The sequence below is a fragment of the Nerophis lumbriciformis genome, linkage group LG31 (genome assembly GCF_033978685.3).
Source record: "Nerophis lumbriciformis linkage group LG31, RoL_Nlum_v2.1, whole genome shotgun sequence".
In the NCBI taxonomy this organism is placed as follows: Eukaryota; Metazoa; Chordata; class Actinopteri; order Syngnathiformes; family Syngnathidae; genus Nerophis; species Nerophis lumbriciformis.
The window spans coordinates 90,954-116,445 of NC_084578.2; the positions used below are offsets into that span (position 1 = coordinate 90,954).

The following is a 25,492-nucleotide window of genomic DNA, read 5'->3' on the forward strand; positions in this document are numbered from 1 at the left end:
GAGAGTCCAGTCCATAGTGGACCTAACATAATAGTGTGAGAGTACAGTCCATAGTGGATCTAACATAATAGTGTGAGAGTACAGTCCATAGTGGATCTAACATAATAGTGAGAGTCCAGTCCATAGTGGATCTAACATAATAGTGAGAGTCCAGTCCATAGTGGATCTAACATAATAGTGAGAGTCCAGTCCATAGTGGATCTGACATAATAGTGTGAGGGTCCAGTCCATAGTGGATCTAACATAATAGTGTGAGAGTACAGTCCATAGTGGATCTAACATAATAGTGAAAGTCCAGTCCATAGTGGATATAACATAATAGTGTGAGAGTGCAGTCCATAGTGGATCTGACATAATAGTGAGAGTACAGTCCATAGTGGATCTAACATAATAGTGTGAGAGTCCAGTCTATATTGGATCTAACATAATAGTGAGAGTCCAGTCCATAGTGGATCTAACATAATAGTGTGAGAGTCCAGTCCATAGTGGATCTAACATAATAGTGTGAGAGTCCAGTCCATAGTGGATCTAACATAATAGTGAGAGTCCAGTCCATAGTGGATCTAACATAATAGTGTGAGAGTCCAGTCCATAGTGGATCTAACATAATAGTGTGAGAGTCCAGTCCATAGTGGATCTAACATAATAGTGAGAGTCCAGTCCATAGTGGATCTAACATAATAGTGTGAGAGTCCAGTCCATAGTGGATCTAACATAATAGTGTGAGAGTCCAGTCCATAGTGGATCTAACATAATAGTGAGAGTCCAGTCCATAGTGGATCTAACATAATAGTGAGAGTCCATTACATAGTGGATCTAACATAATAGTGAGAGTCCAGTCCATAGTGGATCTAACATAATAGTCTGAGAGTCCAGTCCATAGTGGATCTAACATAATAGTGAGAGTCCAGTCCATAGTGGATCTAACATAATAGTGAGAGTCCAGTCCATAGTGGATCTAACATAATAGTGAGAGTCCAGTCCATAGTGGATCTAACATAATAGTGTGAGAGTCCAGTCCATAGTGGATCTAACATAATAGTGTGAGAGTCCAGTCCATAGTGGATCTAACATAATAGTGAGAGTCCAGTCCATAGTGGATCTAACATAATAGTGTGAGAGTCCAGTCCATAGTGGATCTAACATAATAGTGTGAGAGTCCAGTCCATAGTGGATCTAACATAATAGTGAGAGTCCAGTCCATAGTGGATCTAACATAATAGTGAGAGTCCATTACATAGTGGATCTAACATAATAGTGAGAGTCCAGTCCATAGTGGATCTAACATAATAGTCTGAGAGTCCAGTCCATAGTGGATCTAACATAATAGTGAGAGTCCAGTCCATAGTGGATCTAACATAATAGTGAGAGTCCAGTCCATAGTGGATCTAACATAATAGTGAGAGTCCAGTCCATAGTGGATCTAACATAATAGTGTGAGAGTCCAGTCCATAGTGGATCTAACATAATAGTGAGAGTCCAGTCCATAGTGGATCTAACATGATAGTGAGAGTTCAGTCCATAGTGGGACCAGCAGGAGACCATCCCGAGCGGAGACGGGTCAGCAGTGCAGAAATGTCCCCAACAGATGCACAGGCGAGCGGTCCACCCCGGGTCCCGACTTTGGACAGCCAGCACTTCATCCATGGCCACCAGACCTGTGCTGCCCCCTCCACAAGGGGGGGACATAGTGATGTGTTGCTAACTTCAGCATTTTTCTTCTTTGTTGATGTTTTTCAGTAGTTAACATCCATGATGTAACAATGCTGCTAATCTACCAGAGTCCACATTTTGTTAACCATTTTATTCATTCTGACTTTTAATTGGATAATAACATCAATAAAATGCAATGGAAAAAATGTGTGGGGAAAAAAACTAATGAAAATAATAAGATGTCCTCTCTTCAAAGATGAGAAAATAGAATAAAATAGTAGCTACATATATAATATTCAATACATGCACACAACTTAAAAAGTAACTACAGGACGACATATAAGACTAGAAGATGAGAAGCACTACATACAACATCAAATATACATTCTTATTAAACATGCTGTGTTTTTAAACTACATTTAGCACAATCACTGTTTAAGTGTTTTTACATCCCTGCAGCTTCCATGACTGTTACACACTTTTGTCTACTGACCTGATACTTATACCTGAACATCTTATCACACACAGTGCAACTAAACGGTTTCTCCAGTGTGTGTTCTCATGTGTGATATCATGTCATACTTAGTGTTGAATCTTTTAGCACAAGCTGAGCAAGCAAAAGGTTTTTCTCCAGTGTGTGTTCTCATGTGTGTGGTCATAAGAGAACTTATAGAGAATCTTTTAGGACACACTGAGCACAGAAAAGGTTTCTCTCCAGTGTGTGTTCTCATGTGTCTGGTCAAGCGTTCTTTTTTGGAGAAACTCTTCTTACAAACAGAGCAAGTAAAAGGTTTCTCACCAGTGTGTGTTCTCATGTGTAATATCATGTCATTCTTAGAGTTGAATCTTTTAGCACAAGCTGAGCAAGCAAAAGGTTTCTCTCCAGTGTGTGTTCTCATGTGTATGGTCATGTGTGCCTTTCTGGAGAAACTCTTCTTACAAACAGAGCAAGTAAAAGGTTTCTCACCTGTGTGTGTTCTCATGTGTAATATCATGTCATTCTTAGTGTAGAATCTTTTAGCACAAGCTGAGCAAACAAAAGGTTTCTCTCCAGTGTGTGTTTTCATGTGTGTGGTCATGCGTTCCTTTCTGGAGAAACCTTTCTTACAAACAGAGCAAGTAAAAGGTTTCTCTCCAGTGTGTGTTCTCATGTGTGTGGTCATGATACACTTTCTGGAGAAACTCTTCTTACAAACAGAGCAAGTAAAAGGTTTCTCACCTGTGTGTGTTCTCATGTGTGTGGTCATGCGTTCCTTACAGGAGAAACTCTTCTTACAAACAGAGCAAGTAAAAGGTTTCTCTCCTGTGTGTGTTCTCATGTGTAATATCATGTAATTCTTATTGTGGAATCTATTAGCACAAACAGAGCAAGTAAAAGGTTTCTCTCCAGTACCTGTATGTATTCTCATGTGTGTGGTCATGCTTTGCTTTCTGGAGAAACTCTTCTTACAAACAGAGCAAGTAAAAGGTTTCTCTCCAGTATGTATTCTCATGTGTACTGTACAATTACTCTTCTGTCTAAATGATTTCCCACATTCAGAGCAGTCAAAGTGTTTGTTGTTAGTGTGATGTCTCGTATCACCTTTAGAGTCATTTTTACTCTCCAAAGGTTTTTGGATGTTGTCACTGTGATCAGAGGAGTCTGACATCATGTGGTCCATGTCTGACAGTGGAGCAAAGATGCTGTCTGGTTCTGACTTGATATCTTCACAATGCTCTCCATCAGCTCCTGTGATGTGTTGACTTACAAGCTCCGCCCCTCTGTTCTCCTCACTTTGACTGTGATGAAGCTGGAAGGACTGAGCTTCATCTTCATCATGAAGCTGCTCCTCTTTAATGTGGGAGGGGGCCTGTAGCTCCTTCTGTCCCACACTGGTGTGCCACTCCTCTTCATGACTCCCCGCTGACACCCGCTGGACGTCTGCAGAACAAATGAGGTGTTACTGTATTTTACTTTGCAGCTCTTATGCCAACCATCCACATTATGTGAGGTTGGCCTAATCAAATATATGCATAAAAACTATCATATCTAAATCATTTATAGCTCTTATTACACATCTTACTGGAAGTCTTTTATGGTTGTGGACTTTTATTAACCAACAACAGGACAAACATGAAATATGGTGATGATTGAATAATAGTTAGTTAGTTAAAGGCCTACTGAAAGCCACTACTAACGACCACGCAGTCTGATAGTTTATATATCAATGATGAAATCTTAACATTGCAACACATGCCAATACGGCCGGGTTAACTTATAAAGTGCAATTTTAAATTTCCCACGAAATATCCTGCTGAAAACGTCTCGGTATGATGACGTTTGCGCGTGACGTCACGGATTGTAGAGGACATTTTGGGACAGCATGGTGGCCAGCTATTAAGTCGTCTGTTTTCATCGCAAAATTCCACAGTATTCTGGACATCTGTGTTGGTGAACCTTTTGCAATTTGTTTAATGAACAATGGAGACAGCAAAGAAGAAAGCTGTAGGTGGGAAGCGGTGTGTTAGCGCCCGGCTGCAGCAACACTAACACGTAGCGGCTACGTCGTAGCCAGTGTTTCATTGTTTACATTCCCGAACGATGACAGTCAAGCTTTACCATTGGCTTGTGGAGAACTGGGACAACATAGACTCTTACCAGGAGGACTTTGAGTTGGATACACATTGGCCTGTGGAGAACTGGGACAACAGAGACTCTTACCAGGAAGACTTTGAGTTGGATACGCCCGAGGGATGTCCCGATCCAGGTTTTTGCACTTCCGATCCGATACCGATATTGTTTTTGCACTTCCGATCCGATACCGATACTGACCGATACTGGCCTATCTGAGCATGTATTCAAGTTTAAAGTTATTTAGCCTACTTAGTTGTCAGAATCATGTTGAAAAGGGTTTTAGTACTCTTAATAACAACTAGCCAGCTGAATTAGGGGAGTTTGAATAATACACAATGGTTGGTAACAAGAAACTGACCTGTTTATTCAAGGAGAAACACAAAATAGACAAAATTATACATGACAAACAGAAATGGCATCATTGAACTAGGGCTGGGCGATATGGCCTTTTGCGATATTTTAAGGCCATATTGCGATACACAATATATATGTGGATATTTTGCCTTAGCTTTGAATGAACACTTGATGCATATAATCACAGCAGTATGATGATTCTATGTGTTTACATTAAAACATTCTTCTTCATACTGCATTAATATATGCTACTTTTAAACTTTCATGCAGAGAAGGAAATCACAACTAAAAAATCACTATTTTTTTCATACGGTGTTGATGTGGAAATGTTTTCCTCGGCATTTTGATGGTGTGGACGTGTGGCACCGAACGGAGATAAGCGTCTCGAAAGACGTTACAATATTTGAACAATGATGATGAAAACTGTTTTCTCTGTCGTGTCCGTGTGTCGAAAATTGTTATGCGCTTATTTTTTTATTTGATTTTGTGCGTGGCATAGATTTGCCGTACGCAGAGGATGTTGAGCAGTGCGCAATTGCACAGGCGCGCACCTTAACAGGAAGGTTGCTCGCACGGCTGCGCTAGCATCACAGCTAACGTTAGCCATGCTGCTACCTCTCTGATCGGGGAGGACGTATACGTATGTGACGTATGACGTGACAGTATGTGACGTATGACATGACAGTATGTGACGTGTGTAAGAAGGTGCACTTGCTGTCTGTGAGAGGGAGACACAGGAAAGAATGAGAAGAGCCTGTCGTGTAATGCCAGCAGCTAAAAGCAACTGCGTGAGAATCCACAGACCTGTGGATGTGTTGAAGGTGTGCTGGAAAATGCGGAACGGAAATTAGGGAGCAGCAGAAAAGTGGAATGTATTATTTAAATCGGTGCGTTGGAAAACACGGACCGGAGTTGTTTTTTTAAACTGGATCTGGATCGGCATTTTCCCATGCCTTGCCGATACGCATTTTTTTGCAAATATCGGCGGCCGATCCGATCCAAATATCGGATCGGGACATCCCTAATACGCGCTACTGTGAGTACGCAGCTGCGGCTTCCAAACATTTGATCACTTGCCCGTACGTGCGTGCCGCTATGTGCATGTCACGTACGTAACTTTGGGGAAATATATGTGCTGTATGAACTTTGGGGAGGTGAACGGTACTTTGGGCTGTGGGATTGAGTGTGTTGTGCAGGTGTTTGAGTTGTATCGGTGGGTTATAATGACAGGAGGGGGGAGGTGTTTGTTATGCGGGATTAATTTGTGGAGCAGCAGCACGCACAATCATGTGTGCTTACGGACTGTATCCCTTGCAGACTGTATTGATATATATTGATATATAATGTAGGAACCACAATATTAATAACAGAAAGAAACAACCCTTTTGTGTGAATGAGTGTAAATGGGGGAGGGAGGTTTTTTGGGTTGGTGCACTAATTGTAAGTGTATCTTGTGTTTTTTATGTTATGGATATATTCATGTACTTACACTGTAAAAACTTATACTGGATGACATTAAATTATAAATATATATATATATACAGTATATATTTATGTATTTATATTCATGCACTTACACTGTAAAAACTAATACTGTATGACATTAAATATAAATATAAATAAATATATATATATATATATATATATATATACATACATATATACATACATATATATATATATATATATATATATATATATATACATATATATATATATATATATATATATATATATATATATATATATATATATATATATATATATATATATATATATATATATATATATATATATATATATATATATATATATGCCTCACAATACGAAGGTCCTGAGTAGTCGTGAGTTCAATCCCGGCCTCGGGATCTTTCTGTGTGGAGTTTGCATGTTCTCCCCGTGACTGCGTGGGTTCCCTCCGGGTACTCCGGCTTCCTCCCACCTCCAAAGACATGCACCTGGGGATAAGTTGATTGGCAACACTAAATTGGCCCTAGTGTGTGAATGTGAGTGTGAATGTTGTCCGTCTATCTGTGTTGGCCCTGCGATGAGGTGGCGACTTGTCCAGGGTGTACCCCGCCTTCCGCCCGATTGTAGCTGAGATAGGCTCCAGCACCCCCCGCGACCCCGAAGGGAAATACCGTATTTTCCGCACTATAAGGCGCACCTAAAAACCACAAATTTTCTCAAAAGCTGACAGTGCGCCTTATAATCCGGTGCGCCTTATATATGGGTTAATATTAATATTAATTTTCATAAAGTTTAGGTCTCGCAACTACGGTAAACAGCCGCCATCTTTTTTCCCCGTAGAAGAAGCGCGCGGTGCATGCTGGGATATGTGACGTTTCATTTCCATTTGTGTGTTTATGTAAAGACCCCAAAATGGCTCCTATTAAGTGTGTTGTCTGTCTAATTATAAATAATGCAGACGAGGCGTGTTAACTGAGTTCTCAACGTTTACTCACAGCGTGCTCATAACCACATTCTAACTGCCAGCACATACAACAACGCTTCTCAGGGCTACCGCGCATGCTCGTCACTATCGTTGCATGCTGGGTAGTGTAGTTGTTATATTTGCTAGCTCATAACATCACATTAAGAGACACGCTTACGCGCTTAATTCAATACTCGCCGTCATTCCGGGTGGATTGACAAAAGACCTCCAGCCGCTAGATATTGGTGTCAACAGGGCATTCGAAGCTAGACTGCTAACTGCGTGGGAACAGTGGATGACAGAAGGCGAACACACGTGACGTTCACCAAGACAGGGAGACAGCGCCGGACGACATACGCCAACATCTGCCAGTGGATCGTAAATGCCTGGGCAGATATTTCGGTCACAACTGTGGTCCGAGCTTTCCGGAAGGCAGGATTCACAGAACTGCTGGACAACAGCGACACTGACTCCGATTACTTCGACGAGACGGAGCCGGCCATTTTGGATCCCACATTCGCCCAACTTTTCAATTCGGACACCGAAAGGGAAGAATTCGAGGGATTTATGAATGAAGAATAACTTCAGAAAGTGAGCGTTATGTTTATTTTGTGTGTTGTGACATTAACGTTCGAGCAACATTATGTTGCTATTGCTCTGCACTATTTTGAATTTTACTATGTTTGTGATTGCACATTTGCGTACATTTTGGGAGTGAACAGAGTTGTTAGAACGCTGGTTTTTAATATATTATTAAAGTTTGACTGACCTATCTGACTGTTTTTTTGACATTCCTTTAGCGCAGTTAGATGCGGCTTACAACACGGGGCGGCTTATAGGTGGACAAAGTTTTGAAATATGCTGTTCATTGAAGGCGCGGCTTATAACCCAGGGCGCCTTATGGTGCGGAAAATACGGTAAGCGGTAGAAAATGGTTGGATATATATATATATATAATATATTCATGTACTTACACTGTAAAAAATAATACTGGATGACATTAAAAGCAATGCTTTGTCCTTACTTACTTTTTGTCAAATTGTAACTCTATCAAAACAAAATATCAGTCATTTTGAGCTTAACTTTGTATTTAATTTACTCTTTCTGAGCTGCCTTAACTTGAAGAAATTTCATTTTTGAAGTTTAGAAACAAGTTTCAAACTTTGCAAATGCACAAATTAGTACAAGAAGGAACAGCTAAGCATGCTAAAGCTACACATGGAGGACACAGGAAGTGATGAAAAGCGCTAATTTAGCTCAAGTTGTAAAGTAGCAAAACAAGATAAGACTAAGTTCTAACCCAAGGCCAGTGGGCCAAATGTGGCCAGCCAAGTCATTTAGTGTGGCCTGCGATGGCTTAAGATGTGTTTAGTCTTTTACCCAACTCTTATTTTGAAAGTTATTCTTCCGGTTTTGCTTATATAGGTAACTTATTTTCCCTTCTCCGTCTTTTAACTGCTGCACATTGCACAAGCCTTTAATCCTAGACATCATTAATGAATAGAGCGCTACTGCCTATTGGCACTGACAAGCTGTGGGGCCGCCATCTTGAACAAGTCAACATCGCAATGAAGTGTTGGTGCATTTCATCTATCATATCATTTTCTAAATACTAAACTGATTTTCACACCTTTTTTTTTCAATGCAAACATCATACATGTAGCTATGATACCGGACAAACTCATTGTGGTAGTTTAATATTCACAGTGGGATTAATAATAAAACAAACTGTAGAGAAGTATTTTGTAAAGACTTAACAGAGGTTTTAGGCAAGCTAGCCAACCATGAAGCCTGAAGCATTGAATATAATGTCAATAAAGATGTTTATTGTATTCCAACCTAATCCTTGGTTATGGCAGACTATATGTAATATGGAAAATTGAACATTGTTCTTTGAGTGTAACAAGAAAAGCCCAATGTGTTTGATACATTTTATTTTGAATTTTAACATTATAAAATCTTTTTTTGGAGTGCAATAGGAAACATATGTTTATTGTATTGTACATGTTTCTGTTCAAATACAGCGAATATTAATATTTTCGGTACCAAAAGGTATCGATAGACATTTTGGTACCGGTACTGGTACCAAATTATTGGTATCGGGACTACCCTAGTTCCTATTGTTATGTTACTCTCCAAAAATAGCCAAAAGTATTGGGAGTGGAATATTGAAAATGGCTGACTGAAATTGGAAGACTTCAAGCAGAAGGAGCAGGTGAGGAGCCAGGGCCGAGAGCTGAAAGGATCCAAGTTCAGCATCAACGATCAGTTCCTAAAGGAAATCCTCCACAGGCGCCGCCATCTGTTCCCGCTTTGTAAGAAGTTTATCACGGAAGGATGCTGTGCTGTCATCGCGGTGGATAAACTTTTTATCAACGGTCAACTTTACCGTGATCTGGAAGCCAGGCCGTGGCTGTATTATTAACGTCTGAACGGTGATGGGTCTACTGCGCGCTGGGTTGCAGGTCGTTCTTCCCCAGACCGGGGCGGCAGCGTACCGCTCGCCTCTTGGCTGCATTCCCCGGCGCTCTCTGTGGCTTTATGGGGCTGTGGCACGGTGCGTTGGGGTGTTGGGTTGGCCGAGGTGGATGTCTGGTGGCTCGATTGGTCTGGCTGTGAATGAGTTGGGGTCAGTGGGTTGGCGGCCTCGGTGGTAGCTGGGCGTGTGCGTTGTTGTGGTTTACAGGGTCGGTCACTTTTTTGTTTCGGTTTCGGCAACCGCGGGTGTTTGTACTGCGAACGGGCGGTAGTGGTGATGGTTGCTGTGGTGCTACTAGCGGTTGGCATTGCTGTGTTGGGTTGGAGTGGTTGGGGGACTGTGATTGGTGTCTGTACGCTTGTGGGGACTGGCTGACGTTGGCTTGCCGGCTGTTTTGGGTAGTGACATGCAGACGGGATGCATTGGCTTCTTCCCCCGTTGAGGGGCTCCGTCCCCTGGCCGGGGCTCGTATGGGCACATTGCTGTGTGGATGGCCGTGATGCGGTGATTGCAATGGGCATGGGGGCTGTGGAGTTTTTCGGCGTTCGGTTGCTGGTATGGACTCTGCAGAGTTGGGTTGGGGCGGGCGGGGGATGGCTTTGTTTGGCAGGGGGTGGACTCACGTAGGGTCTTGTTAAAGTGGTCTGGTGCGCCTGTGGGTCATGGGCCGTGGGGAGTATGTCCGGGCCCTCTACTCCTCCTACTTATAGCACACACACTCACACATAAATACGATTTTGGGGGCTTGTCCTGCGGGGAGGCATGGCGGGGGAATGAGGATGCCTCCTAAGGGGCTCCAGTCCTCCTGTCTTGTCCCCTGCTCGTCCATCCCTCAATCTTAGCTGCATATTAGACACTTAGAATTTGGGGGGCTCGGCTTGTTTAGGACTCACAATGACCTTGATGTCCCCCAATTTTAATGGCATTATTAGTTACCACAAGCATACATATCTCACTCACGCTACAGTACACACATCAATAGGGACTGGAGTTTGGCTGGAACGACTGACCTCCTAATTTTAACTACACAGTAGACACTCTGGGGGCCTTGTACACATGCATGGGGGGGTTGGGGTTCGGGAGTATATATATATATATATATATATATATACCCCCACCTGACAAGCAGGCCCAGAGCGTACCTCCAGAAATATATATATGTATATATATATATATATATATATATATATATATATATGTATATATATATATATATATATATATATATATATATATATATATATATATTTCTGGAGGTACGCTCTGGGCCTGCTTGTCAGGTGGGGGCGCCCCAGGCTACTGCATCCGGGCTTCGTGTCTGGAGCTCCTGGGTCCCACCGTCTATCCCTTCCGGGTGCCCGTCTTGGTAGGGGCCTGCTAGGTCCAGTCCCCACGTCTATTGAGGTAGCCTGGTGCTTAACGTCTTCACAGGATCTCAGCCACAGGTGCACATTAAAAAACGACCTCTGTCCCCAAGCAAACGCATACACTGAGTGTCATACGCATGCTTAAATACTGAGGGGCGCTGTAGCCTAGGACTTAAGACCATTTTAGCCAATCAGAAACATCCAAAACGTCATTTCCGGAGGCGGCATATAGCAAAAAATGCGGGTCATGGCAAGAACTAATTATATATGTGGACTGACAGAGAACTAGAGCTAATTTTAAGCATCATTTTGGAGCTGAAAGTTAACAAAACTCAACAAAGTGTTGACTGGGAAACTTGCCAGTCCAAGTCTGGTGACATTCTTACCCTATTTTTGAACGGTACGGACTTGGAAGGACATCTGAGGAATTTCCTCATCGGAAAGAGGACATGACAAAAACAACTATCGACACTAAACTGAAAGTGATTGGTGGAAAGTACAGACAAGCAGTGGACGCAGGTGGAAGAAGTGGTTACGCTAGAGTTGTTTTGCTGTACTTCCAACTATGCCAGCAGATCTGGGGCGGTTCTCCATCAACTACATCCATTCCATTTGGAATAGAAACATCAGATATGTGGGCGCTAACCTCAGAATCAGAATCAGAAATACTTTATTAATCCACGAGAGGAAATTAAAATGTTCAGTTAACTTCATTGCTGGGAAGTAATATTGTTAAAAGGCAGATAGATGTGGCATCAAAACATTTTTATATGAACTGCACTGCAATTCCAAATGCTCTCAGATGACCACTTTCAACAATGTGGAATCATATTTGTTTGAATATGATCATTGTTTGACAACAGTGTGACAAAAATACTTGCTTTGGAATCAGAAGTCAAGATGGCAAGCATATATTAAAGTTCAGCTGTTTTACATGTATTTAAATAGGCTTGAATTAAAAATGCTTTGAGTAGTTTCTTGTAATAAATAATATTGAGTTAAGTAAAACTGCAGTTGCATTAAAAAAAAATGTCTGTCAAAATTAAAATACCTCAAAGTGCTTTATTGACACACATTCGCCCGAATGCAGCTGAAATAGGCTCCAGCATCCCCGCGACCCCAAAAGGGACAAGCGGTAGAAAATGGATGGATGGATATTTCCCGATGTTGTTGAGGGTCATTTGACATGTTGTAAATAACATGTCACTATCTTACACCTGTGCTAAAGTGGCTTTATCCCAAATAATGTATTCATGATTATTGAATGTCATTTTGTAAAAATCCTTATAAAAATGTTTGGTTTTTTTCACTAGGCAAAACTCAACAGCCACAAGCATGACAGACTAAAAGGAAAAATTCCAATGGAGACAAAGTTGCTGAATGCAGTAGAAGACGACGTCCAGATAAAGAAGAGACTTCTGGACATGATGGAGACATCAGAGAAGACATCGTCTGACAATTTAGACAAACTAACCTCAAATTACTAAGTCAAAATATTGACTTACTAATAATGACATACTTAGTATCTCAGGTAACTAGGACTGTTTTGTGTTTTGTTTATACTTTACGGAAAAAAATATCGAGCGGTATATCGTATATCGCCATTCTGACAATGGAGCGGAAAACACAACCAAAAATTGTAGGTGTCTTTATTTTTCTAATATTTGTATTTATTATAAGATATTGTTATTTGGTTATTTTTTGATAAACAATGTGTTCAATGTAATCAGAGTCTGTAGTCTATTGCCCCCCCCAGGCTGTGGTGGCAGCGATGAGGTGGAGACGTGATGGTGGCGACAGGCCAAGTTACACTGTTCCTTACACCCACCTTACACCCGTCCGGTGAGCCTAATGTACGGAATAATTCTGGTTGTGCTTACCGACCTCAAAGCAATTTTTTTATGGTACATGGTGTAATGATAAGTGTGACCAGTAGATGGTAGTCACACATAAAAGATATGTGTAGACTGCAATTTGACATCAGTAAACAACACTAAAACTTTAAATGTTCCATTGAAAATAAAGAATATTACACATGGCGCTCAAAAATCTGTCAAAATGTTTTAGTACGACTTTGAAGCCGCACCGCTTGATGGATTGTCGACTCAATACGGCTACCGTAGTCAGAGATACAAGTATTACTATGGTGTGTGTATAAGGACCGCAACATGGCACTCATTAGCAGACATTATCTGGCGTTTTGTTTCACAATATTAGCAAAACCAACTTTTCTTACCTTCTAGTACCTGCTGATGTGTATTTGGGATCTGCATAAGTCCTGAAAATTTGCACACATCTGCCATTGTAGTCTGTGCTGATTCCATAGTATATCTAAGCTTCTTCTTTTTCTTTATCTTCTTGTTATGGGACATTCATCCTCGGCTGTTGCCATTTCTAATATAAAGTAGTGTAAAGTTCTTACTTATATCTGTCAGTAAACTCACCATGAAAGCACTAAAACATACCGGTGTAGTGAGTTTACATTATTCACACAAGGAACTTTAGTTATTAGAGTTCCGGTTGGACGGTTTTTAACGGGACACATTTCGGGCGTTGTTGATGCACTACAAAGATGACGGGGAGAAGACGCTGTCCAAGGTGAGCCACGTAAATAAGACCGCCCACAGAACGGTGCATCCTGAAGAGACTGTCAGAAAGTGACTTGAAGATGATGTGTAAAACATCATGGGACGGCGTGGCGCAGTGGAAGAATGGCCGTGCGCGACCCGAGGGTCCCTGGTTCAATCCCCACCTAGTACCAACCTCGTCATGTCCGTTGTGTCCTGAGCAAGACACTTCACCCTTGCTCCTGATGGGTGCTGGTTAGCGCCTTGCATGGCAGCTCCCTCCATCAGTGTGTGAATGTGTGTGTGAATGGGTAAATGTGGAAGTAGTGTCAAAGCGCTTTGAGTACCTTGAAGGTAGAAAAGCGCTATACAAGTACAACCCATCATCTATGCAACATTTTGACCAAAGAACCACCATTACATGTTATGTAGACCACAAGGAAGTCTTTTACATTTAGAAAATAAAAAAATAAAAATATATATATATATATATATATATATATATATATATATATATATATATATATATATATATATATATATATATATATATATATGACTCCTTTAATGAGCCTTATAATCCGGTGCGCCTTTTGTTTGAAAATAGACCTGACGAGACCCGCTCATCGACAGTGTGCCTTATAATCCGGTGCAACCTATGGTTCAGTAAATACGGTACACCGGTCCCGGCCTACAATTGCATGAATATATTAATGCCTCTGGACATCATATTTAATGCTTTGTAATACCATTTAAGGCCTTAATTAGGAAAAAGTCCATTCAATGGCTTTTTAATGACCCACAGAAACCCTGCTAAAGCTCTTGAGTTTAAACAAATGTGGACCGATTGATACAAAAACCGACAGTAACAATACCAAGTATAATATCAATATAAAGTCGATACAGTGGTTTGATCGATATTTTGTAGTATATATATTGTTGATTTTGTTATTGTTTACAAACTCAGGAAATACGTTTATGGACACAGGAAGACTTTAAGGGCACAAACCAAATGATTTCATTCAGAGCCCATATTTAAATATTACATTGATATTCTAACACCACCATCCTGTGTTTTTGTCTGATTATGATTGCGAACAAAAATTTAATTATTCAATGATCTTGAAACATTTTAAAAATCAGTATCCACATTGGTATGACCGATACTAAAGTATCAAACAACAAAACAAGTGATTATTACCTTTCAACAAAACAAGTGAATAAGTGATTATTACATTTTAACAAAGCAAGTGAATAAGTGATTATTACATTTTAACAGAAGTGTAGATAGAAACACGTTACATTAGAAAGTTCCTAAATAAAAATATTGTTAATGGAATTTTTGAAACATTTCTAGCATGTATTTATGATTTTTACGAGATTTTGATAGAATTTAATACATTCTAAGGCCGGCGTGGCTTGTTTGGTAGGGCGGCCTAGCGAGCAACTCAACGGTTCCAGGTTTGATCCCAGTCATTGCCGTTGTGTCCTTGGGCAAGGTACTTTACCCACCTGCTCCCAGTGCCACCCACACTGGTTTAAATGTAACTTAGATAATGGGTTTCACAATGTAAAGCGCTCTGAGTCACTAGAGAAAAGCGTTAAATAAATATACTTTACTTCACTTAAAAAGGGAACAACACTTTTATTTATTTTGCCTATCAACTACACATATATTTTTCTTTTTTATGCATTCTAAATAGTAAATAAATGTGATCCAAAGTCTGCTTACAATATTCTGCCTACAAAGAACTTAAAAACATCCAAACACCTCCATTAAGATTTTATGTACATGCAGTAGGTATATATGTCATTTACTAACAGGTGCATTTTTAAAAGATGTAATATTTACCTATTTTTGCTCATCCATCCAGCCATCCATTTTCTACCGCTTGTCCCTTTATGGGTCGCGGGGGGTGCTGGATTGCTCATTAGCGCATTCATTTAAAAAAACGCAACACGAGGTTCGCTTTTTTTTAACAACATCTCTGAATATTACACACTGCTGACTTCATGAGAGCCAACAAACATAATAGAACAACACTTACTGTACAAGGTCTGCTGTCGCTATGATTCAGACTGATAAAATCTAGTTATATTCCCGTTTGGATGAAGAATTATTCATAATTGTCGCACGGAAAAGGGGGGAGAAGCTAAGCGTCTTTTTGTGTTGTTCGCCGGGTCTAAATTGGCTGTCAAATGTTACCAACTTGTCAGATTACGTCCTCATCCTTCTATTATCCAGGTGAGAGGCACGCTTCATGATCTGGAATAATCTTTCACCAGCACCGAGGTGAGGAAGGAACTCGCCAGCCGCTGATGTCAACATAGACACACAAGCTATAAATAGTTTGTCTGCGTTAGCACTTATAATAACAATATCACTAATACTTGCTTGCTATTCAAGCCACAAAATGCAAATGGAGTATTGTTGGCACTTTTTGGATGGTTATAGAGGACCTCCCATTGGCTCCTTTGCCAGTGGACTTGTATTTACATTTATGAGTTACAATGTGATTTTAAAACAATATATATCCACCATCATGTCTTTTATAATGATTGTGAACGATAGAAAAATTCCCCCAAAAAGTGCAGTTCCCCTCTAAATTCCAATGATTAGATTTAAGACTTGAAGTGTATGAGCATGAAGTGATGAAGCCTACTTGGATGAGTCTTCTAAGACAAAGTGAACAGTCCAGTTGTGATGGATTGAATGCCCTGAGAATAAAATGATATGTGCTTACTTGGACTGTGATGAAGCTGTGAGGACTCAGGTGCTTTGTCTTCATGCTCTTCAGTCTTCACAGAGACAACGATCAGTGGAAACTTGCTGACATCATCCTCCTCCTGCCCTACAACACACTCTCCCTCCTCTTCCTCTTTCCTGTGTGGATCCTCATCTTCCTCTTTCATGTGAGGGGGCTGCTGGACGTCTGTTGGGTAAATAAGTAAATAAGATAAAGAGAGAATAGAAATACAAACCCTGTTTCCATATGAGTTGGGAAATTATGTTAGATGTAAATATAAACGGAATACAATGATTTGCAAATCATTATCAACCCATATTCAATTGAATATGCTACAAAAACAACATATTTGATGTTCGAACTGATAAACATTTTTTTTTTTGCAAATAATCATTAACTTTAGAATTTGATGCCAGCAACACGTGACAAAGAAGTTGGGAAAGGTGGCAATAAATATCGATAAAGTTGAGGAATGCTCATTAAACACTTATTTGGAACATCCCACAGGTGAACAGGCAAATTGGGAACAGGTGGGTGCCATTGTGATGCCTTCACAATGTGGAATATATATGTTTTTTTGTCAATCACTTTTTATTGACAGAGGTTATAGCCGTTTTCCATCCATGTAGTGTAAAGCCAGAAATGAAGAGTGGAACTAATGTGTAATGAAGTAGTTGCCCGTAGGTCCCTTTTTAGGTGTGGGTATTTCCTCCCCCTCCCCTCAGAGGAAACTTGGGAAGCTTCAAGGATTGTTCATGTCTATACTCTTCTTAAACATTGCCTGTGTTTTCCAGGTCAGTAATGTTGTGAAATATATCAAATGTAAACGTTTGATAATTAAACACCTTACAATTCAAATGTAATATGGTTCAGCGACAGAGATTGATGTTTTAGTGCTTTTAGACTTTAATACCACCGTGTGTTAGCATCTAGCTAGCTCTTCTTTGCGTGTGGGTCAGTTGAGAGCAGTTACCGTATTTTCCGCACTATTAGCCGCACCTAAAAACCACAAATTTACTCAAAAGCTGACAGTGCGGCTTTTAACCCGGTGCGCTTTATATATGGATAAATATTAAGATTCATTTTCATAAAGTTTCGGTCTCGCAACTTCGGTAAACAGCCGCCATCTTTTTTCCCGGTAGAACAGGAAGCGCTTCTTCTTCTACGCAAGCAACCGCCAAGGTAAGCACCCGCCCCCATAGAACAGGAAGCGCTTCTTCTTCTACTGTAAGCAACCACCCGCCCGCGTAGAAGAAGAAAAAGCGCGCGGATATCACTGTACGTTTCATTTCCTTTGTGTGTTTACATCTGTAAAGACCACAAAATGGCTCCTACTAAACGACAGGGATCCGGTGCATGAAAAGACGCAATCTCTCCATCCGCACACGGATTACTATTTCACAGCAACTGATATTCCTGTGAACCGCACTGTGGAACGGGAGCACGTACGGTGAATATTCGCACCACAGGGAATGAGAAGTCATCCTTCACTGTGGTTCTAGCTTGCCATGCTAATGGCCAGAAACTTCCACCCATGGTGATATTCAAAAGGAAGACCTTGCCAAAAGAGACCTTTCCAGCCGGCGTCATCATAAAAGCTAACTCGAAGGGATGGATGAAGAAAAGATGAGCGAGTGGTTAAGGTAAGTTTAAGTTTACGCGAAGAGGCCGGGTGGCTTTTTTCACGCAGCTCTGTCCATGTTGATATACGTATGTTTGTGATTGCACATTTGCGTACATTTTGGGAGTGAACAGAGTTGTTAGAACGCTGGTTTTTAATATATTATTAAAGTTTGACTGACCTATCTGACTGTTTTTTTGACATTCCTTTAGCGCAGTTAGATGCGGCTTACAACACCGGGCGGCTTATAGGTGGACAAAGTTTTGAAATATGCCGTTCATTGAAGGCGTGGCTTTTAACCCAGGGCGCCTTATGGTGCGGAAAATACGGTAACCCTTTTTATGCCAACCGAAGAGCACTGCAGTGTGTTTATATAGTTCTGTGTTGTAAAGAAATACTCTTCTATCTTTATCTCACACAAGGTCATATTATTATCTGTGTAAATATGTTATTGTTATTTCTTATATTTGTAAATAGATAATGAACTGAGTGATGTGGATACATTTTGTTTGACTCCAAGTGTACTTCCCAAGGACATTTCATGTCTAAATGATACTTCCCCATTTGTGAAAGAGTTTATTACTCAAGATGTTTCTGTAACAACAATATATAGAAATGTGAATATACAGAAGTATATACCATTATAATAGCTATTGCGCTATGAAGAAGATATGTTTTGAGAATGTAATATTGAATTTAGAGAATAATAATTATATTGTCATTGTGGATTATAGGAAATATATATAATGTGTAATAAAGAGAGGAAACTTGGGAAGCTTCAAGGATTGTTCATGTCTTCACTCTTCTTAAACATTGCCTGTGTTTTCCAGGGGTTAGAGTATGAACACAACCTTTTGTCTACTGAACTCACACGCCTGTGAGACCTGTAACACCATGATTGGGTATAAAAGTAGATTCCATGAAATGCTCAGTCATTCACAAACAAGGATGGGGCGAGGGTCACCACTTTGTCAACAAATGCATGAGCAAATTGTTAAACAGTTTAAGAAAATCCTTTCTCAACCAGATATTGCAAGGAATTTAGGGATTTCACCATCTACGGTCCGTAATATCATCAAAGGGTTCAGAGAATCTGGAGAAATCACTGCACGTAAGCAGCTAAGCCCGTGACCTTCGATCCCTCAGGCTGTACTGCATCAACAAGTGACATCAGTGTGTAAAGGATATCAACACATGGGCTCAGGAACACTTCAGAAACCCACTGTCAGTAACTACAGTTGGTCGCTACATCTGTAAGTGCAAGTTAAAACTCTCCTATGCAAGGCGAAAACCGTTTATCAACAACACCCAGAAACACCGTCGGCTTCGCTGAGCCTGAGTTCATCTAAGATGGACTGATACAAAGTGGAAAAGTGTTCTGTGGTATGACGAGTCCACATTTAAAATTGTTTTTGGAAACTGTGGACGTTGTGTTCTCCGGACCAAAGAGGAAAAGAACCATCCGGATTGTTATAGGCGCAAAGTTGAAAATCCAGCATCTGTGATGGTATGGGGGTGTATTAGTGCCCAAGACATGGGTAACTTACACATCTGTGAAGGCGCCATTAATGCTGAAAGGTACATACAGGTTTTGGAGCAACATATGTTGCCATCCAAGCAACGTTACCATGGACGCCCCTGCTTATTTCAGCAAGACAATGCCAAGCAACGTGTTACATCAACGTGGCTTCATAGTAAAAGAGTGCGGGTACTAGACTGGCCTGCCTGTAGTCCAGACTTGTCTCCCATTGAAAATGTGTGGTGCATTATGAAGCCTAAAATAGCACAACGGAGACCCCCGGACTGTTGAACAACTTAAGCTGTACATCAAGCAAGAATGGGAAAGAATTCCACCTGAGAAGCTTCAAAAATGTGTCTCCTCAATTCCCAAACGTTTACTGAGTGTTGTTAAAAGGAAAGGCCATGTAACACAGTGGTGAACATGCCCTTTCCCAACTACTTTGGCACGTGTTGCAGCCATGAAATTTTAAGTTAATTATTATTTGCACAAAAATAAATAAAGTTTATGAGTTTGAACATCAAATATGTTGTCTTTGTAGTGCATTCAATTGAATATGGGTTGAAAAGGATTTGCAAATCATTGTATTCCGTTTATATTTACATCTAACACAATTTCCCAACTGATATGGAAACAGGGTTTGTAGTTTTGACTGACACTGTTAACACAATGACATTATTTGTGTTCTTCCGTTAAAAGTGTGTAGCAAAACAACCAATAAAAAAACGGGAAATACCTCCTTTTTTCCAAAAATGAATTCAAAAGTGGCACAGTGAGAACAAAAACAGACTTGGAAATTTGATGGGGGGCAATTTGAAAAGTTTTTATAAGTACGAGGCAGCATTGATTGAGGCATTCTTATTTTTACACTCACTGATGTAAAGTGTGTAAATATTTTATTGTGTATACGGTATATGACACCTAAACTTTATCTCTAAACTTAACCACAATCTTGTAATGACATAGTCATTACCATCATTTCAATATCATGGAAATAAAAAATCTAATTCCAAAATCACTTAAATTGTATATTTTTGTCATGATGCAAAATACTTTTTTGTGGTCATTTTGTTGGCTGGGCCAAAAGGAACTTTTACCAAAACATGTTTTACTATGTGGTGTTTTATGGAGTATCTCCATCAACAATTCCTCTTTAGGAATTGGAGACCATCTACGACATGCTGAAGGAAAGTCAGTCACCTTTATGTTCTTTTAATTAATTTAAAGCGTTGACTACTTTGGTAACTGAAAATAAATGTTTACTTTCAATCAACATAGAAAAAACACAAGATACACTTTCCATCAGTGCATCAACCCAAACAACCCCCCCATTCACACTCATCCACACCCACTCACACAAAAGGGGTTATTTTTTTCTGCTACCAATATTCTGGTTCCCACAACATAGACAACACATCTGCAAGGGACACAGTCCCTGAAGCACACATGATTGTATGTGCTGCTGGTCCACTAGCATTTTCATTCATTACTATTTTTATGTAATTATTTTTATATTGTTTTAAATGATAATGATAAATGGGTTGTACTTGTATAGCGCTTTTCTACCTTCAAGGTACTCAAAGCGCTTTGACACTACTTCCACATTTACCCATTCACACACACATTCACACACTGATGGAGGGAGCTGCCATGCAAGGCGCTAACCAGCAGCCATCAGGAGCAAGGGTGAAGTGTCTTGCTCAGGACACAACGGACATGACGAGGTTGGTACTAGGTGGGGATTGAACCAGCGACCCTCGGGTCGCGCACGGCCACTCTACCACTGCGCCACGCCGTTTTACTTTCTTTTTTATCCAAGATTTTTTTATTAAATTTATTTATCTTATTTTATTTTTTAAAAAAGGAACTTATCTTCACCAGACCAGGTTGTCAATGAAATTAGATTTGTTTAAAGGTTTTTTAAAACCAGGTTCAGTCCAGATAATATCCAAGTGGGACTCAGCAACACACACCTTCATTCATGTACACAGAAGAAAATTAGGGAACACAACAGATTGCATATAATTTATAAACAAAATTACATTTTCAAAATAAGCATTTATGTACAATCCAGATTATGTCCAGGTCACTCAAATTAGAGAACACAACAACAGATAACATATAATCTATAAACATAATTATACTTTCAAAATAAGCCTTTGAGGACTTTCCATCTTTTTTTTAATGTTTTTTGGCATCATTATCGTTTTCAACCATGTAATTTTATAAAGTTAAAAAATACTGAATAAATGTTTTAAAGAAAGTAATACTAAGTGAATATCTGTTGTTGGCCTTAAAAATAAACCTTTTGCCGAGTACTATAATTAAATTGACTAAATCACGATTGTCAATGAACTCTTCTAAAATAACAGAAACCACATAAACAAACCAATCCTTCAACACATTTTTTCAACTTCCACCCAAAACGAAGACACAATATGACAATACCAAAACAAATGCAGGGTGGATTCAGACTCCTGACAACAAAATCGGCAGTCATCTGACTCTGTCATATTCCATCATTTTAACATTTTCCCCATCGGTAAGAAGTTATAAATAATTTTAATTTGAAAATAACGATTTTGCACATCGATGATAGTTTTGTAGATTAATTTGAATATGGCATCCCACGGCAACGGGCAGTCAAAAAAGTCCTCCCATTTTCCATATGTGTTGTATGGGCCAGCCTTCAAAGATTTCTTTATTAAATAGAAATTATATATTCTTCTATTTATTTTAGTTCCTTTTTGCCAACTGGAATTTCTTATTAGAGGTTTATAAACTACTAATTTAGTAGTTCCATAATTAATTATTTGTTTCCATCTTTTCCCAATGACTCCAGTTAGTTGATGAAATGAAAAGCTTGAGCAAGCATCACCATACAAAGTTCTAAATTCATCATACTTCATCATCTTACCATTCTCATTGATAATATCATTGACAAAAATGATTCCTCTTTCAAACATATTTTTCAAAAAGAAAGGCTTTTCGTCTATTATTACAATATTAGAGTTCATCCATATTATCTGCTGCAAAATATCGTCTCTTTTTTCTGGCACATACAATTGAAAACACCACCATGAGTGGATTGTTTCCTTTATGAACACGCCATGTTTCCCAGCAGACTCTCTAAATAAGAAAAATGGGAGGGGATCATTTGTAAAAAATTATACCATTTCTTTTGATACAGTACATGTTTTTTGTCCAACAGGACACTTGTGTACCACTCAGTGTTTAAATACATATTTGGAACAATTGATGCTTTTAAAGACAGACACATAGCTTCAAGGTTGAGAAGTTTCATATTCATACTCATTGTACAAAACCTTTCTTTTAATCTTTTCTGGTTTGCCGTCCCAGACAAAATCGAAGACTCTCCGCTCATAAATCTTAAAACAGTTTTGTGATGGAGCTGGTAATGACAAAAACAAATAAATAAATTGAGGAATAATTAACAAGTTGACAATAGATATTTTACCATACAAGGTTAAGGATTTCCCTTTCCATAATTGCATAATTTTGTCCAGCTTTCTTAGTCGATTATCATAATTTACTGAGCCTAGATCTTCCAGATTCTCTGGGACAACAACACCAAGTATGTTAACTGGACCATCTGTCCACAAAACAGGCACTTTGCATTCCATTTGAAAGGACGTTCCCTTTAGATTTCCGATCCTTAACATTTTACATTTATCATAATTAAGCTTAAGGCCAGATTGCTGTGAAAATATGTCCAAAAGATTAAGAAGGTTCCGCAAACAATGAGGACAAATCTTATCTTTGTGAATCAGTCTTTTCTGACATGAACTTCATGAAGAACAAACACAGAACATGCCTGACTGATGCACATCTGCAAGACTCACTCAAGAGTTGCAGTGTCAAGTTACACACCAGAGTACAACACACTAGTTAACAGCAAACACACTAGTTAACAGCAAACATACTAGTTAACAGCATGCAATGCCAGGCTTCCCACTAACTGACAAAAAAACAGGTAACAGATTTGGTGTCCAGTTCAAAGTGTGACATGATTAATTTAAACATTTAAGAGTTGACTTTTGTATTTTACATGAGTTATTATTTGTACAAACATGGTGCAAAGTAATTCATAATTTGTTAAACAATGTTAGTGGCTCGCTAGTTAAAATGGGATATTGTGATTTCACAAGACTGTCTTAGAAGTGATCATTTGAAAATGTTCAATTTGAAAAATGTGCACTTAGAGAAAATATAAAAATAAAGTGTTGCATATTGATATTTATATATATATATATATATATATATATGTATTGTGAGAAATCATTAAGATGATTAGTGTTTCCACAAGGATAAATATCATTAATTATTAATAATAACATAGAGTTCAAGGTAAATTGAGCAAATTGGCTATTTCTGGCAATTTATTGAAGTGTGTATCAAACTGGTAGCCCTTCGCATTAATCAGTACCCAAGAAGTAGCTCTTGCTTTCGAAAAGGTTGGTGACCCCTGCTCTAACCACGAGGCCACTGATTGACCATCTATTGAAGAAAGGTGTTAATAATCAAATATAAAATTAGTAAAGATGTGAGAGTAAGAAGTCAACAAACCTGTTCTTTGTAACACAACTTGATGTTTCTTGAAAACAGCGTCCATTAGTAGCTTGTTCTCCTCCTTTGTTCTAGAAAGTTCCGCCTCGTATTCTGCTATCGTTCTTTCTAACACTACAAATATTTCTTCAACGGCAGCAGTTAGTCGCTGATCCACCAACGCTCTCAACATGTGTAATGTAGACATTTTCACACAATCACAACACTTTACTCTCACACTTGATCTCTACTTAGCGATGTGTTGATAACTTCTGTTAGCAGCTAACAAGCTAAGCTAACTAGCGAGCTAAGCTAACTAACAATAAACGAGCACGAGAAGCAGCAAAGTGCTTCTAGTGCATCGAGACGCTTCTATCTTTAAATAAAGAATCAAAGATGTATTTTATACGACGTAAATATTTCAAACTAACGAACAAATAATAAGACTGACTTATTAGCGTCCTTCTGGCTTCTTTCTGCGTCAATGTGCTTTCACGACAGTTGGCACGCTTGACGTTACAAGACGGTTCTGCTCTCGTCTATGACTGCTCTGCTCTCGCGAGATGTGTCATGCGCAGAAGACTCAAAACTTTGCAGTAAATCAGGAGCGTGATCACTTTTGGATTTTCTACATTTATTTTGCATTATTGACTTTGTTAAATCTGTTGTTTATAATAAAGTGATTAATTTTATTATTTTGTTGTAATTGTTTCACTAACTAAAATGACATGACAATGACAAATGACAATGTCAACCGTCAACCTCTTCTTCATGTAAGTCATCCCCCATGCTGTCAAGGACCTTGGCATTGGCGTCTACTTCAGATACCAAGACGAATCCGTGTTTGATCTGAGACGCTTCGTTGCAAAGACACAAGAAAAAATCATCTTCAAGGCTCTTTCGCTGATGACAATGCACTTCATGGCTCACAAGGAGGACCATCTCCAAGTCATTAATGACAGTTGTGAGACATGACATCAGACCAGTAATGTTCTTGTGGGTCATGCAGCCCTTCGAGGCATCTCTGCTTAAAGTCTTTATCAATAAATCTGTATACAATAGGGGCCTAGATCTTCTTGCAAAAGAACACATTTCGAGTCCTCAGTGTCAGTCAATCTGGGTCATGGCACCAATTGAAAGAATAGACTTTTATTTTTGTTAAAACACCACAAAGAATCAGACCATTAGTCCTAAAAAACAGACATTTTATTCTACAAGGTCACATCCAAAGGATACAGCGCTGGTTTGAATCTGCTAGTACAAATGTCTATCTTACAAAAGGTGTGCATAATTATATTGTACAAGTAGTATGACGGCTGGCACCACCATGGTGGTGACTTGTTTTGGACACAGCAAGCCTGTGAAAGGGCACACTGAACCATAACATCATCATCACTTCTTAAATGTTAGCAGAAGTACAAAGTGATGTGTTAGTACACAATTAAAAATATTAGTAAGAATGCATAATAAATATAAACTGTTGTGTGGATGTTGTTTTCCAGGATGTGTAACTAAGAAATACATTTACATGTTTGCTATTGAAGTAATTGAAAAGTAACTAAAAGTGATTT

At 39.3% G+C, this 25,492-nt stretch overlaps 1 protein-coding gene across 1 annotated transcript; it reads right to left on the reverse strand.

Annotated features, from left to right (window-relative positions):
- Positions 1–1,789: 1,789 nt before the first annotated feature.
- LOC133574127 (uncharacterized) lies at positions 1,790–24,419 on the reverse strand. The gene is made up of 3 exons (XM_061926205.1): positions 23,943–24,419; positions 16,213–16,401; positions 1,790–3,574 (listed from the first exon to the last, which is right to left on the reverse strand). Exons 1-3 carry the CDS (start codon positions 24,127–24,129, stop codon positions 2,187–2,189), a joined length of 1,764 nt encoding a protein of 587 aa, XP_061782189.1. The 5' UTR covers positions 24,130–24,419; the 3' UTR covers positions 1,790–2,186.
- Positions 24,420–25,492: the final 1,073 nt, after the last annotated feature.